This window comes from Glycine soja, chromosome 9 (genome assembly GCF_004193775.1).
Source record: "Glycine soja cultivar W05 chromosome 9, ASM419377v2, whole genome shotgun sequence".
NCBI lineage: Eukaryota > Viridiplantae > Streptophyta > Magnoliopsida > Fabales > Fabaceae > Glycine > Glycine soja.
The window spans coordinates 24,776,196-24,791,151 of NC_041010.1; the positions used below are offsets into that span (position 1 = coordinate 24,776,196).

The 14,956-nt window shown below is 39.6% G+C and overlaps 1 protein-coding gene across 2 annotated transcripts; it reads left to right on the plus strand.

The window, feature by feature from the left end:
• Positions 1 to 422: 422 nt before the first annotated feature.
• LOC114368036 (protein PIN-LIKES 2-like) lies at positions 423 to 2,488 on the plus strand. 2 transcript variants are annotated; one of them, XM_028325367.1, is made up of 2 exons: positions 423 to 701; positions 934 to 2,488. In XM_028325367.1, the coding sequence occupies exon 2, from the start codon at positions 967 to 969 to the stop codon at positions 2,287 to 2,289; it is 1,323 nt and encodes a 440-aa protein (XP_028181168.1). In that variant the 5' UTR covers positions 423 to 701; positions 934 to 966; the 3' UTR covers positions 2,290 to 2,488. The 2 variants fall into 2 exon arrangements, with proteins under 2 accessions (XP_028181168.1, XP_028181169.1); XM_028325368.1 differs by having other exon boundaries at positions 428 to 701; positions 892 to 2,488.
• Positions 2,489 to 14,956: the final 12,468 nt, after the last annotated feature.

Below are 14,956 nucleotides of genomic sequence, written 5' to 3' on the forward strand. Positions count from 1 at the left end.
TTTAATGACTTCATATACAATTTTTTAATTAATATTTATAAAATAAAGTTAAATATCATTTTTACATAATTATATATAAATATTTTAATATTAATTTATAAAATATATTTTATTAAAAAATATATTACATACTGACTAATATCATAAATTAAATTAATTGTTGTAGTGTTGAATTGTTTTTACATAAATATATTGAAATAAAATTTTATTAGATGAAAATATATAAAAACACGAGTAGCGATTTCAATTTCCGAATCAGGATTTGGTTTAATTTTTTTTCTTGAATACTCTAATATTTTTTTTTTCATTTTTGGAGAATATAAATAACTAATTAGGTTTATTTTAATATAAAAATTTAATTTTATAAGTAGGTATATTTCTCGGGCGCATAAATACAAGAGCGATCCTTGTGGATGCACGGCATCTTGCTAGTATACGTATAAAAACTTGGACAGGGTTCTAATTAATTTCTTTATTATTTTCCAAATTCCAATCAAAATTTCCAGTACGACAGTTTGGAAAGCGAACATTGAAATTCAGATAGGGTTCATTGATTGATACGAATAAAAATTGAACACGACTTATCGTCTGAAGCATCTGGCAGGTTGATTAGTTAGTCCCTTTTGTGTCAATGATTTGGTGATTTTGAATCTTCGGGTGCAGCGAGATAATCGTGAAAATTGGGTCTCCAAAATTTGTTTGTAAGTTCTCCTCTTTCTTCGCTCCCTTGTTTAGATTCTGTTTCAGTCATGTGATTTTCAGATATATATTCTTGCGACTTGTTGTTGTAATTCATATCTTGTATCGTTTACTTGGTTTGCTCTCTACTCTAGTTATGATAAATGCAACGAATATGAGTTTTGTCTTGATATTATTTTTTCTTTTTTTCAGTACTAGCTAGTAGGATATATTGAATCATGTGTTGTGTTGCAGGAGGGGATTTTGTTTCTTGAGCTAAACCAAAACATGAATGAAAATACTGTGAGGTCTGCTGGTGCAGATCTGACAGCTGCTATAGTACCATTGTTGAAGCTGCTATGCCTAACAGTCATTGGACTACTTCTTGCAAACCCAACAATGCAATTCATTCCCAAAGCTACATTTAAGCTTCTTAGTAAACTTGTGTTTGCATTGTTCTTGCCGTGCCTTATATTTACTGAGCTAGGTGAAAGCATTACTCTTGAAAACTTTGTAGATTGGTGGTTTATCCCTGTTAATGTGCTTGTGAGTACAGCTCTTGGTTGCTTACTAGGGTTCTTAGTGGTGATAATATGCCACCCACCTCCAGAGTTAACCAGATTTACTATTATAATGACGGGATTTGGTAACACTGGAAATCTGCTGCTTGCTGTAGTTGGATCTGTTTGCCATACTAAAGATAATCCATTTGGGAAGAATTGCAATACCAGAGGGGTGGCATATGTTTCTTTATCTCAATGGGTTTCTGTTATCCTTGTATACACTCTTGTTTATCATATGATGGAACCTCCTATAGAGTATTATGAGATTGTTGAGGAAGAGGCTGAGATCGAGGAAGAGCGGACACTGAATGATATCAGTAGACCACTCCTTGTAGAAGCTGAGTGGCCTGACATTGAGCAGAAAGAGACTGAACATTCTAAGACACCCTTTATTGCCAGGATCTTTAAAAGCATCTCAGGTGTTTCCTCGTCTAATATTCCTGAGCTTGAAAGTGGTGGGACTAGTCCAAAGTCCATTAGATGTTTGGCTGAACCTAGAGTTGTAAGGAGGATCAGAATTGTTGCTGAACAAACTCCCATTCAGCACATACTTCAACCCCCAACAATCGCCTCTCTATTGGCCATCATCATTGGCACAGTGCCTCAGCTGAAAGCTGTGTTCTTTGGATATGATGCTCCGTTATCTTTCATTACTGACAGTTTGGAGATTTTAGCTGGGGCAATGGTACCTTCTGTGATGCTTATATTGGGGGGTATGCTTGCTGAAGGACCGAGTGACTCTAAACTTGGACTTAAAACTACTATTGGTATTACTGTTGCAAGACTCCTGGTGCTTCCTGTCCTGGGAATTGGGATTGTGGCATTGTCAGATAAGCTAAATTTCCTAGTTGAGAATGATGCTATGTTTAGATTTGTGCTTTTGCTACAGTACACCACACCAAGTGCTATTTTACTGGGAGCAATTGCCAGCTTAAGGGGTTATGCAGTTAGTGAAGCTTCAGCTCTTCTCTTCTGGCAGCACGTGTTTGCTCTTTTCTCCTTTTCCTTGTACATTGTAATCTACTTTAGAATAGTTATGTATGTCTGAAGTTGCAGTATATCTTATTGCCTTGAAGTTGTTGTGAGGTTAGAAGATTGTTGCCACTGTATTGTCCTCTACTGCATGAGGTATGACGGGGATAAAATTAATTATTGCATTGTGAACTGTATCGGTTTGGCACTGATGAATGATGCAAATAATTTTTTCCTATGATTTTGAGCTGGGTAGATCAACTTTATTTATCCTTAGAAAGTTTGTCTGATAGAACTGGTAGTGTAATTTCTACACTTATGGAGCTTAAGTAGCACATGTTACACATTCATATCAGGAAGTAAGCATGCTAAGGTTGTGATTTGAAGTTTCCCTTTGACTATTCGGCTCAAATGGTTCATGGGTGTGCCACCAAGCCCTTAGATTTATTATTAAAATATTAAAATATTAAAATATTTGAATGACTGAGATTAAAATTAAATAATATTTTATCTATTAAAAAAAGCAGAATTACAACTTTATCCCTAACTTGTCAATTGCCCCCACAACATTTTTTTCCACTTAAATATATGTAATGATTTTTATTTTTGCCGCGATAAAAAATTTGGTTTTCCCATGATTTTTTTAAATGAATGTAAAAAATTATATAAAAGAGAAAATAAATTAGTACTAATTTTATCATCTTATATTTTTAATGTTACATTATCGACAATGAAAAAACAGACTGCATTTTTAAAATATGAAAATGCATAGAGGCAATGCAATTTATATAAACTTGGGTATTGTGATTTTTTTTATCATATTATGTATTTTGTAAAAATTTTAAATATTTTTCTTCTATAAAAATATTATAAATAATTTGTTTGCCCTCACTAAAGCAATGTTTTTGCTATGCCATTGGACATTATGCAAGTTTTTCTCCCGCGACTATAGGTTTGTCCTCGACATGTAGCCTCTCATGGTAGTCCATGTCACATGCCACCACCAACACTAGAGGTGGTGCAGGTGTTCTCGTAGCATCAACTACAAATGCATTCTCACTACATCAGCCACACATTGTTCTCGCTGTGTCGACGAACTCAAACAAGAATGATCCACCATAGAAGAAAGAAGGAGAAGGTGAAACTGGCCTCGACTCCACCAACCATTGTTATTCAAGTTACAAATCCAGAATCAATGCATAATTTTTCACTAATTTTAGAACTAAAAAAAACTCAGATCTAAATGAAAAAAGAATCAACTTCATGAAGGATTCCATTGTTGTTATGCAAAAAGAATCAACTTCATGAAGGATTCCATTGTCGTTATGCTCAAAGACCTTGAAGGTTTGATGCACACTAACTTGAGATGTGCTGCAAATAATAGAGTGCCCATATGAGTGTTAAGTATGGCTGCGTCCAAGTCACATTGAACTGTACCAAACAATTAAACTCCGAAGGTTTTGATGTTAACAAAGTATAAATTCTATGCATTAACCTTTCATGCTTGGTTACAAGTTCATATTTATCTTTATGAGATACAAGCAAAAAAACACGAACAAAAAGGCTTTGGACGATAGACAAAGTATTAGTCACTCAACAATACTGCTTCTGCGTCCAGCCCTGAGAAGACAAGTGCTTTTGCACTTGGCTCGCAATACAAAAGCATGGAATTGTTACTCGATCTTCAAGAATTGAAATCAATCACAAGAAAGTAACGTCCATAAGCTCAATAAGAAACTCATGCCATAAAGCATAAAAGGGAAGATTTAAATTGTCTTATTTTGACATTCTTAATTCCTTTTGTTTTATGCTGTTAACGTTTCATTTGATTCATACGATGAAAGTCACCCATGAGCACTAGGCGACACTAGCAAACTGCACTTCTTTGAAGTTATGCTGCAAAAAGTGTTTGCGGTTTCCATTCTCTCTCTGCACAATAGTGACCTCATGTCAAGCGCCAAGGTTATTAAACAACGACTAGCTGAGATCTCTCAACATATTAAAGCTCTGAAGTCTATATAAATCTTGAAGACGTTGGTATTAAGGTTGTCAAATCACAAGAGAATATTTTGAGACAAAGCGAATAAGTGTTGTAACGTTGTTAGTCCATTGGACAAAAGAAACTTGAGCGAATTGAATGAATATTAGCTCTGCCAAGTTAGCAAGTTTCATTGTATTTGAGCTTACTGTGTAAACACTCTTTTAGTGATTAGAATACATTTTCTATCAAACATATATTTTTTGTGAAAGCTAGGAGTGACTTAGTGACAAAGAATACTTGGGTCTTAATCTCAAGGGGAGATTAAGGGTAGTGCCAGGAGTGGCCTAGAGAGTACTCGTTGTAGCCAAAAGTAGGATAGAGAATACCTAGTTGTAATAATAGATTTGATTAGTGAAACCCTTCAAGGTTTGAAGGAGAATTGGATGTAGCCCAAGAGTTGGGGTGAACCAATATAAAACCTTTGTGTTTCCATTACTGCTTCTATATAACTTGTTTTTTTTTTCTTTAAGTCACTTCTACACTATCGTATCCAAGTTTTGTGAACTAATTTTCTAAGCACAAAGTAATTTTGAACCCGTTGGACAAAGCCCTTCATCCATTGATATCTATTTGAGAAAAACTTTTGATAGTTTTCAAAAGACTAAGTTTTTATCCTTCACACTATTCAACCCCCTTTCTTGTGTGTTGTAGTTACTTTAGTTGGTATTAGAGCTTGGCCTCTAGGTTGACCTCCTAACAAAGTAGAGGAAAGGAAACTCCTAAAATGATGGAAGAAGGATATGCTGTGAACAAGCTCCTATGTTCAAGGGAGCCAACTACGACTATTGGAATGGAAGAATGATTGTCTTTTTTGAATCCACTCATATCGATATGCGGGACGTTGTAGAAAAAGGCAATCACATTCCTTTAGATGCTCAGAGACACAAGATCCCCAAGAAAAGATAGATGAATGAACATAAGTCTAGATTTGTTCTTAACCCTCGAGCAAGAAATGCTCTAGTGTGCGCTTTATCTCAAGAAGAGTATTCCAAAGTTCACAGCTTCAGAAGTGCTAAACAAAAGTGGTTGTTTGAGGTAAAACATAACAAGTTGAGCCTTCTGACACGTAAGTATGAACTCTTTAGTATGGAAGAGGGAGAAGATATCTAAACCATGTTTTGAAGCTTCCAAACCATTCTGAATGAGCTTCTCTCTCTAGGTAGACATTATGATAATTATATTCACATTGATAAAATCATACGAAGTTTATCTAGAGAAAGTGGAGACCCCAGGTTATAGCATTAAGAGCCATCAAGAATCTTGATTCATTGACTCTTGAAGAGCTCATCGCAATCCTTAAAGTCCATGAGCAAGAGCTTGCTCTAGATGAAGGAACAAAGAAAAGGAAATCTTTATCCCTTACGGTTCAAAGACCAAAATGCAACTCTACGTCCAAAGAGCCATCGTCATAAGCCTTTGCTGTGAATGATGCTTCAGAAGAAGAATCCAATGATGATGAGTCTAATGAAGAAGATGATGAACTTTAATCACAAGAAATATCAGAAAGATGTGGAGAAACAATAACTCCTTAGGTTCAATGGATTGTCCAAAAGATCCTTCCACAAGAAAAAGAAAAGTCCAATCATTTGCTATGAGTGCAAGAAACTAGGGCACTTCAAGTCAAAATGTCTTGACCTTGGAAACCCAAAGGATAAGAAGAAGAAATTCTTCAAGTCCAAAAAGAAGAGCTTATAAGTACTTAGGAGAACTTAGATGATTCCTCATTTGACGTGTATAGTCTTGAAGAAGCCAACCTATGTTTAATGGCTAATGTGTCCACCAACAAAGCAAACCCAACATTGGATACAAGTTTAGATGATAAGGACTCTCATCATGATGGCTGTTAGTCGGTTAATACGACTAACTTTTGTGTAAAAAAACTGTGTAAATTGTATTCGACTCCTTCCATTTACAGTTCTTTTTGTAGTATTGTAGGTACTTTTTGTAAATTTAGGTAATAAGTACTTAGTATCCCACTTTTGTGTATTTAATAATCTTTCCATTTCAATTTCAGGTAAAATAAGAAAGTTTGGTGAAGTTGATTTTTGCAGTTCGCTGAGCCATCCTCCTCTAACTGAGCGCATGATCCGCTGGGCACAACATGATTGGTTGAGCGCATAGAAGAACCTGGAAGAAGATGACCTATACAGGTGCACTGAGCGAGAGTCAAACTCGCTAAGCGCACCGCTTGCACCTCCAGGATGAGCGAAGAAGAGGCGCGCTAAGCCAAATGTCACTTAATTTGGCTAAGCGAACCAGAAAGTGGCAGAGCGAACGACCAAAAATCAGCAACACTATTTAAAACCTGAAATCAGAAATGGAAGGGAGTTCTCAATTTTTGGCGTTTTCTCTGTTCTTGGAAGCATTCATCTAAGTGGTTGAGTGGCGGAGATAACTTCTGGTGTGAAGATCCTGCCATTTCAATTTTAGGTAAAATAAGCAAGTTTGGTGAAGTTGATTTTTGCAGTTCGCTGAGCCATCCTCCTCTGGCTGAGCGCATGATCCACTGGGCACAACATGATTGGATGAGCGCATAGAAGAACCTAGAAGAATATGACTTGTACAGGTGCGCTGAGTGAGAGTCAAACTCGCTAAGTAGACCGCTTGCACCTCCAGGCTAAGCGAAGAAGAGGCGCACTAAGCCAAATGTCACTTAATTTGGCTAAGCAAACCAGAATGTGGCTGAGCGAGCGACCAAAAATCAGCAACACTATTTAAAGCCTGAAATCAGAAATGGAAGGGAGTTCTCAAATTTTGGCGTTTTCTCTGTTGTTGGAAGCATTCATCAGAGTGGATGAGTGGCGGAGAGAACTTCTAGTGTGATGATCCTGAGGGACAGCAGAGATTAAAGAGGAAGTTATCATGCGGAGTATTAGATGAGAGTTTGAGTGATTGTGAGGTTTCTAGAGGTGAAGGAGACATCCTCACCACTTGTACTTCCTAATCTTTCATTTTCTCTTTTTCATCTTTGTAAGAGAAGCTTCCTGTCGCAACCTACCCTTCGGCGGGAGGGCGACGCGTGACTCGCGGGATGTGTGTTCCACGAAAGGAATACGCGCGGAGTCGCCACCAACGTTTATTTGAGGAAAACATCGGAAAAACCGGAAAAGACGCGATCTACGAAATTTTAAGTGAAAGGTTCGGGAGTTGTATTTACGCACGGGGAAGGTATTAGCACCCCACACGTCCGTCCCAAGGGACGGCAGCCTTTAATCGAATGTGCAAAACATGACTTTGATTTTTATATTCCCTTTTTATATCTTTATATCCTTTATACCCTTTTTTTTTATATTTTTTTCTTTTTGTGGTCGACAAGGGTGTTTCCCTTTGCTCCTACGTATCCCTCAATTGCGATGAAGAAATCAGACCTACGTAGTTCTTTCTTATCAAGTGATTCTTTTTTTACTTAAAAGGTGATCATTTTAAGGCATTGGACCTTGAAAATGATCCATTTTACTTAGTAAGAAATTGAAATGACAAACTTCAAAAACCTATTTTTATGGACGAGCTTGACTAGGCGAGTTGATTTTAGCCTTAGTTTCACTTTAGTTATTAGTCAATTCAATTAAGAATGAGAAATCCCAAAGAGAAAACGTCCGATTGATTTTCCGCTTTATTTTACTAAAAGACATTTTTTGATTATTATATTATTATTTTACCTCTTTTTTTTTATTTCCAACGTGATTACGGCACGACCGAACGGTCGAAATTCATTTTAACCGAAGTTAACGGATAATACAATTCAAACGATAGGTGGAAATTTATTTTATTTTTAGGTTAAGCGACAAATGACTTAAGTAAAATGGCTTAAGCACGTCAAGAGGGGGTATAAAAAAGTAAATGAAACAAGAATAGAAATACACAAAACACAATGTGGACCACTACGGGTACATAGAATGAATCGAAAAGCTTGGTTCGAGGTACTTACCCGTTGAAGATCGAAGAACGATGAAGAACGAATGAAGAACGTCGAAGAACGGTCGAAACCTTTGCGAAATTCTTCACAGAAAACGTTACGGAAACGTTTCGGAAGCGCCTCGACTTAGATTTTCTTCACGGAAACAATTTTTCCAAGCAAATTCGAAAGAGAGAGAAGTGCCTAAGGGGCTGAACCCTTTTCCTTCTCACTTCCTCCCCTATTTATAGCAAAATAGGGGAGATGGTTGCTGCCCAGCTCGCCCAGGCGAGCCAGGTTGCTTCCTCCAGAAGCAACAGCCTTCTGGAAGAATCTTCTGGAGGGCCCAAGTGTGCCTGGTTGCTATTTGCACCCCCATTTTTACTAAGTATACCCCCTCTGCTTTTTTTTTGGTGATTCTTTTTTCGTAAAGTTACGGAAACTTACAAATTTCGTAACGATACTTGTTTTCTTTTCGTAATGTTACGGAACCTTGCGGATTACATAATCATCCCCTTTTTGACTTACGGAATGTTACGGAACCTCACTAATTATGCAACGATGCTTCCATTTGATTTCCGGTGTGTCACGGAACCTTACGGATTGTGCATCAATATTTTCTTTTGTTTTCCGGCATGTCCCGGAATTTCACAAATTGCCTAATGATGGGTGCCAAGCACCTTACAAGGACCAAACAAAGGTCGCATGTCATCAAGCAAAGGTCCCCGGACGAAATTAGGGTATGACAATTGCCCCTCTTTACTTGTCTTTTATTGGAGATAAAAGGAAAGTAAAGATAAGACACTAATTTCGTTCCTCTCGATTGACGAGAGTCGCGGGTGACCATAAAATCTCCACATGCAAATGACTTGTTGTTCTCGAGAGAGCAAAAGGTGCAGAAGACGATGTCAGTCTCTGCATGCTATCAAGCGTTCTGTCTTACAGATAGCAAAAGAATGTTTATACGGATAACCACTCGGGTATTTCCGCCCGTTAGCGTGACTCAAAAGTCAGTATGACAGATCTTGTGAGTGCGGAAGATAATGTAAATCTCCGCGTGTCATCGGGCCCGCCGCCTCTGGATGACAAAGGGTGCAGAATGACCAAATTTTGTCTCTGCGTGCCATCGGACACGACTGTGTCTGAATGGCAAAGGGGTGCGGAATGACCAAATTTTGTCTCCGCATGTCATCGGGCCCGCCGCCTCTGGATGACAAAGGGTGCAGAATGACCAAATTTTGTCTCTGCGTGCCATCGGACACGACTGTGTCTGAATGGCAAAGGGGTGCGGAATGACCAAATTTTGTCTCCGCATGTCATCGGGCTCGCCGCCTCTGGATGGCAAAGGGTGCATAATGACCAAATTTTGTCTCTGCGTGCCATCGGACACGACTGTGTCTGAATGGCAAAGGGGTGCGGAATGACCAAATTTTGTCTCCGCATGTCATCGGGCTCGCCGCCTCTGGATGGCAAAGGGTGCATAATGACCAAATTTTGTCTCTGCGTGCCATCGGACACGACTGTGTCTGAATGGCAAAGGGGTGCGGAATGACCAAATTTTGTCTCCGCATGTCATCGGGCCCGCCGCCTCTGGATGACAAAGGGTGCAGAATGACCAAATTTTGTCTCTGCGTGCCATCGGACACGACTGTGTCTGAGTGGCAAAGGGGTGCAGAATGACCAAATTTTGTCTCCGCATGTCATCGGGCCCGCCGCCTCTGGATGACAAAGGGTGCAGAATGACCAAATTTTGTCTCTGCGTGCCATCGGACACGACTGTGTCTGAATGGCAAAGGGGTGCGGAATGACCAAATTTGGTCTCCGCATGTCACATGACCTCAGGGTCAGTATGACAGATCTTGTGGGGCGGCCGACAAAAGCAAGGCTCTTGCTCCTACGTATCCTCCAATGAGGAACTCAGACCTACGTAGTTCTAGATAACTTATGAGACTTGAAAAAGTCTCCACCGGAAGATGCTGACATCTCCGGAAAGGGCCAGATGACCACATTGGCCTCTGCTCATCAATCACACTTGGGGTCACTGAATGATGAGGTGCGGATAACCGTAAGGTGTCTCCGCGGGCTACCAGCTCTTGGGTCATGGTAACGAAAAAGCGGTGTGGTCGACAAAAGCGAGGCTCTTGCTCCTACGTATCCTCCAATGAGGAACTCAGACCTACGTAGTTCTGGATAACTTGTGAGACTTGAAAAAGTCTCGGTGTTTTCTCCACTAAAATGCAAACATGCTTTAGTAAAGAGACAAATATTCCAACTGATTAGAGCAGCATATGCTTTTTTGAGTGAAAAACAATGCGTCTACCGGGGAAGGAGAGTATGCTGATGAAATTTTCTCATAACCATAAATGAGATTTTGGATGTTAGCATTTCGTTTCTAAGCGACCATTCAGAGGAAACACTGGGTTCGACAAAAATAGAAGAAATCCACTCAAAGTGTATCAATCTCGCACAGGTAAGTGTTTCATCCTAATTCCGAACCATAGATATGTCATGACTTGATTTTGCAAATTATTTCCTATCAAATCAAAAATTACATGCGTGATCATGGATCAATAGGACTTCCCTTGGAAATGGGTTCTTTTGGTGGGTTTTCTGGCTTTTGAGTTTTTTTGGCTTTTTCCTTTTCTGTTCTTGTTTGACGTGAGGCGAACAAGTCACCGACGCACAGGATTTTGGTTGGTAATCAAAGGGAGAAGACCACTTTTAGGTCATGGTTTCCTTTCCTTCCTTTTGTTCATTTGGTGACAATTCTGTATTGTTCAGATATTGTCTGGTCAAAAAGACCTTTATGCACATTTCTTCTAGTTTCTTTGATTAGGAACTTTCTTTCCTTCCTTTTTTACTTTCTCCCATTCTTTGGTTGGGAATTTTCTTTCTTTTCTTTTTTCTTTCTCCCACTCTTTGATTGGGAATTTCCTTTCCTCTTTTTTTCTTTCTCTTTGATTGGAAATTTCCTTTCCTCTTTTTTTCTTTCTCTTTGATTGGAAATTTCCTTTCCTTCTTTTTTGCTTCCGAGGGTAAGGATTGACATTCTCACCCTGGGTCAAGGTTTATGGTGAGTCAGGATTTTGGCTCAAGACTTGTAGAATGGCTAGACATGATACATGTCAGGGTTTGGTTTGGCTCAAGGATAAAAGGGATGCCCCACATTATTTCCATGACACAAATGCAAAAACGATGATTTGGAAATTTTATGCAAAACTGGTCATGCATGCACCTATGCGGACACTCAAGTGTCAAATTTTTATGGTCATGTGATGCTAGGGCTCAGGATTCATTTCCTCTATTTTAGTCAACCCAATGTTTCCAAAATATGTTCTTTTATCCATTTGTGCATTCATCCTAGTCCATTTTGGGTACTCGGGAAAATTTCACAGCATTCACCCTTCAGGTGTACACACATTTTTTCAAAAACTAGTTATGATCAGCGAATTTTTTTTCAAAGAAGAGTTGGAAGTCATCTCATTTCAAAAGCATGTTGGTTTTTCAGCTAGACAACTTATTTTTTCTCTTTTTTTTTGTTTTTTTTTTGAGGTATTTTGCTACCTAAACATATATAGGTTTTGTGAGATATTTTTGCTATATACATGCGTGTCCAAGGTATCTTTGATCGAGGCCGTACCCGAATCAAATAAACATTAAAATGTAGTAACTAGGAAGTGATCCTAGGTCGTTTCCCAACGAGCAGTGACAAGCCAAATGTTCACAATATACTTGCAGTAACAGTAACAGTAACGAGGGGGGGGGGTTGTTTGCTTTTGTAAATTAAACAGCGAATATATGTGAATTAGAAAATATCAGAATTAAAACACGTTGCTTCCCCTTGATTCACAAGCAAGTCTCTTATCCTAGGTTACGAGAGTTTATCCTTTATCAGTTTAACCACTTAATCCAACCCTAAATTAAATTACTAAGCGAAATTCAACATAAGGCATTCATTATGTGATTAAGCATCACATACACCAATTACTCATAAACGATCATTAAGCATGAACGTAAATTAAGCGCAGAGACAATTAATCACGCACTAAGCATGCGTGAATTAAAAGCAACAAATTCAAAGTAATTAGTGAAGAGGAAAAACTAAACAGAATTTAACAGTAATAATAGAACCTCAAAGAGAACTGTGCTTGATCCTCAAGGGAAAACAACGCTGCGGACTTAGCCTTCCATTAATCAAATAGAGAATGAAATTTTATTGATAAAACTAAAAGTCTGAACTGGAATTGTAAAAAAAACGAAAATAAAAGAGAAAGAGAAGAGAGACTAAAACTAAAAAAGAAAAATAGAAGAGAGAGAGGAGAGAGAGAGAGTCTCCCGCGAGGGAGAGAGGGAGCCCCCTAAACTAGAACCTTGGTGCTGTTATATAGTTTTTTTTCAGCCCCAAAGCTTACAAATATGTTTTAAATCCAAGCCCATAAGTAAAATCAAATCAAATCTAGATAAGATAAGATAAGATCTAGATGAAATAATATCTAGATGAGATCAAATCTAAATAATATCTAGATAAGATAAGATCTAATTTTATAGAATAAATTAGTCTGCCCTCTTCAAGTCCAAGCCCAATTCTAGATTCAAGCCCAATGCTTCATTAATTCCTGAAATTAGATTAAAAACATCAAATTAGCTGAATGGGCCCAAATAATAAAACTGCCTAATTAATTGACAATTAAGACCAATCAATAATTAAAATGGTGCAAAAAGGGTTTATAAAATAGAAGAAAATGATGGCACATCAATCTTGCTACCTAAACATACATATATATATTTTGTGAAGTATTTTTTTGTTTACATACATGCATATCTAAGGTATTTTCACTACCTAAACATACATATATATATTTTGTGAGGTATGACTACCTTCCGAGCTTGCGCTTGTTTTATTTAAATTCCCATGATCATGAGCAACTAGGTGTGTCCTACTATAAAAAGTGATCAAATAGCAAGCAGAAATTTAAAAGTTACTAGGTTGCCTCCTAGTAGCGCTTCTTTAACGTCTTGAGTTGGACGCCTTATGACTTGTCGGTCACTGACCTAATACTTTGCTTACCTTTGGCTTTGGACTTGGTCGCCTATGGGTCGGCCATGTGTCGTAGGCAACGCTCTAACCTTTTTATGGATGAGCTGAGGTGAACTCTAGAGGTGGTGGCAGTGTGTCTATTGCCCGCTACTGGCCATCCCAATGCTGATGTGGTGTTTCGCCCTGCGCCTGCCTGGGGGCGTAGTACTTCTTGATGAAAGCTCGATTGGTAGGGGGGCCTGATGACCTTGCTGGGGGCGACAGACACTCCCTAGAATTGACAGAGACCCGTATTTAGAGCTGGCAACTCCAAGACCCTGTTGGCCTTCTTCGGGTCCACTAGGTGTCTTGCGGGCACAATCCCTGCAAACAATAGATGACATCAGAAATCAGTTGGGGGAGGTGCATACTTACCTATGCCACGACGACATGAACTTGCTGGGGGGAACGGGCGCCCTGTAAGGCCGACAGAGGCCTGTAACCAGAGCTGGAAACCCCAGGGCCCTGTTGGACTTCTTCAGGTCCACTGGGTGTCTCTGTGGGTGCGATCCCTGCAAACAATAGATGGTATCAGAAATCAGTTGAACCATATGCATACTTACCCATGTCGGGACGACACAGACCAACTGATACTTTTGCAGGGGGAGATTGGCATTGCGGTCGCTGGGCAGAATGTTGCTAAGTAGCAATGTCATCTATATCTGTGTAAGAGTGGTCATGTTGGTGCGCATGATCCGCACTCGTCTCTTTGCAGCGGCACGGGTGAAATCTTGCCCCGGTATGCATAGTAGCTGTGTGATAGCCTCCCTCTCTGGTTGTGCTCGCACAGTTGGCCCTCCTCCAATATCAGAGGGTGGCCCAGGAACCGTTAAAAGGAAACTACTGGTCCCTTAACCGGGAGTGCAAGTCTCGGTTAAGCATTTAAGGACAAAGGACCTTAAATTCTCTTAAGGTGTGGATGTGGAGCACACTGAAAATGAGGACACGTAGCCCTCTAAAGGTGAGGGCGTGCAACCCTCTCAAGGCGAGGATGTGTAGTCCTCTGGAGGCGAGGGCGTGCAGCCCTCTGTTGGCGAAGACGTGTAGTCCTCTCAAGGTGAGGGTGTGCAGCCCTCTGTTGGCGAGGACGTGTAGTCCTCTCAAGGTGAGGGCGTGCAGCCCTCTGTTGGTAAGGACGTGTAGTCCTCTCAAGGTGAGGGCGTGCAGCCCTCTGTTGGCGAAGACGTGTAGTCCTCTCAAGGTGAGGGCGTGCAGCCCTCTATTGGCGAGGACGTGTAGTCCTCTAAAGGTGAGGGCGTGTAGCCCTACGAAGGTGAGGACATGCACTCCTCTGATGGTGAGGGCGTGTAGCCCTACGAAGGTGAGGACATGCAGTCCTCTGAAGGTGAGGACGTGTAGCCCTCTGAAGGTGAGGGTAACTAGTACCCAAGGCGAGGGCGGGTAGCCCTCCCAAGGCGAGGACGTGTAGTCCTCTAAAGGTGAGGGTACTAGTACCCAAGGGTTCACCCTTATGAGAAAGCAAGAGATCGACTCATCGAGAGGATCGGTCATCCCAAATCCAAAAGATTTGGACATTTAGATGTAGGAAATCTATGTAGTTAACATGATTTTGAGGGATGCAAATGCATGCAACCTTTGTTGTGAAATTTGGGTAAATGCGGACTTTATATGAATCAATGCAATGTAATGGAAAGTTGTACAATGTTCATGACATTCTTTCCCTATTTTGTGATTTTGATTTTGATTTGATTTTTTTTGGAAAACACAAA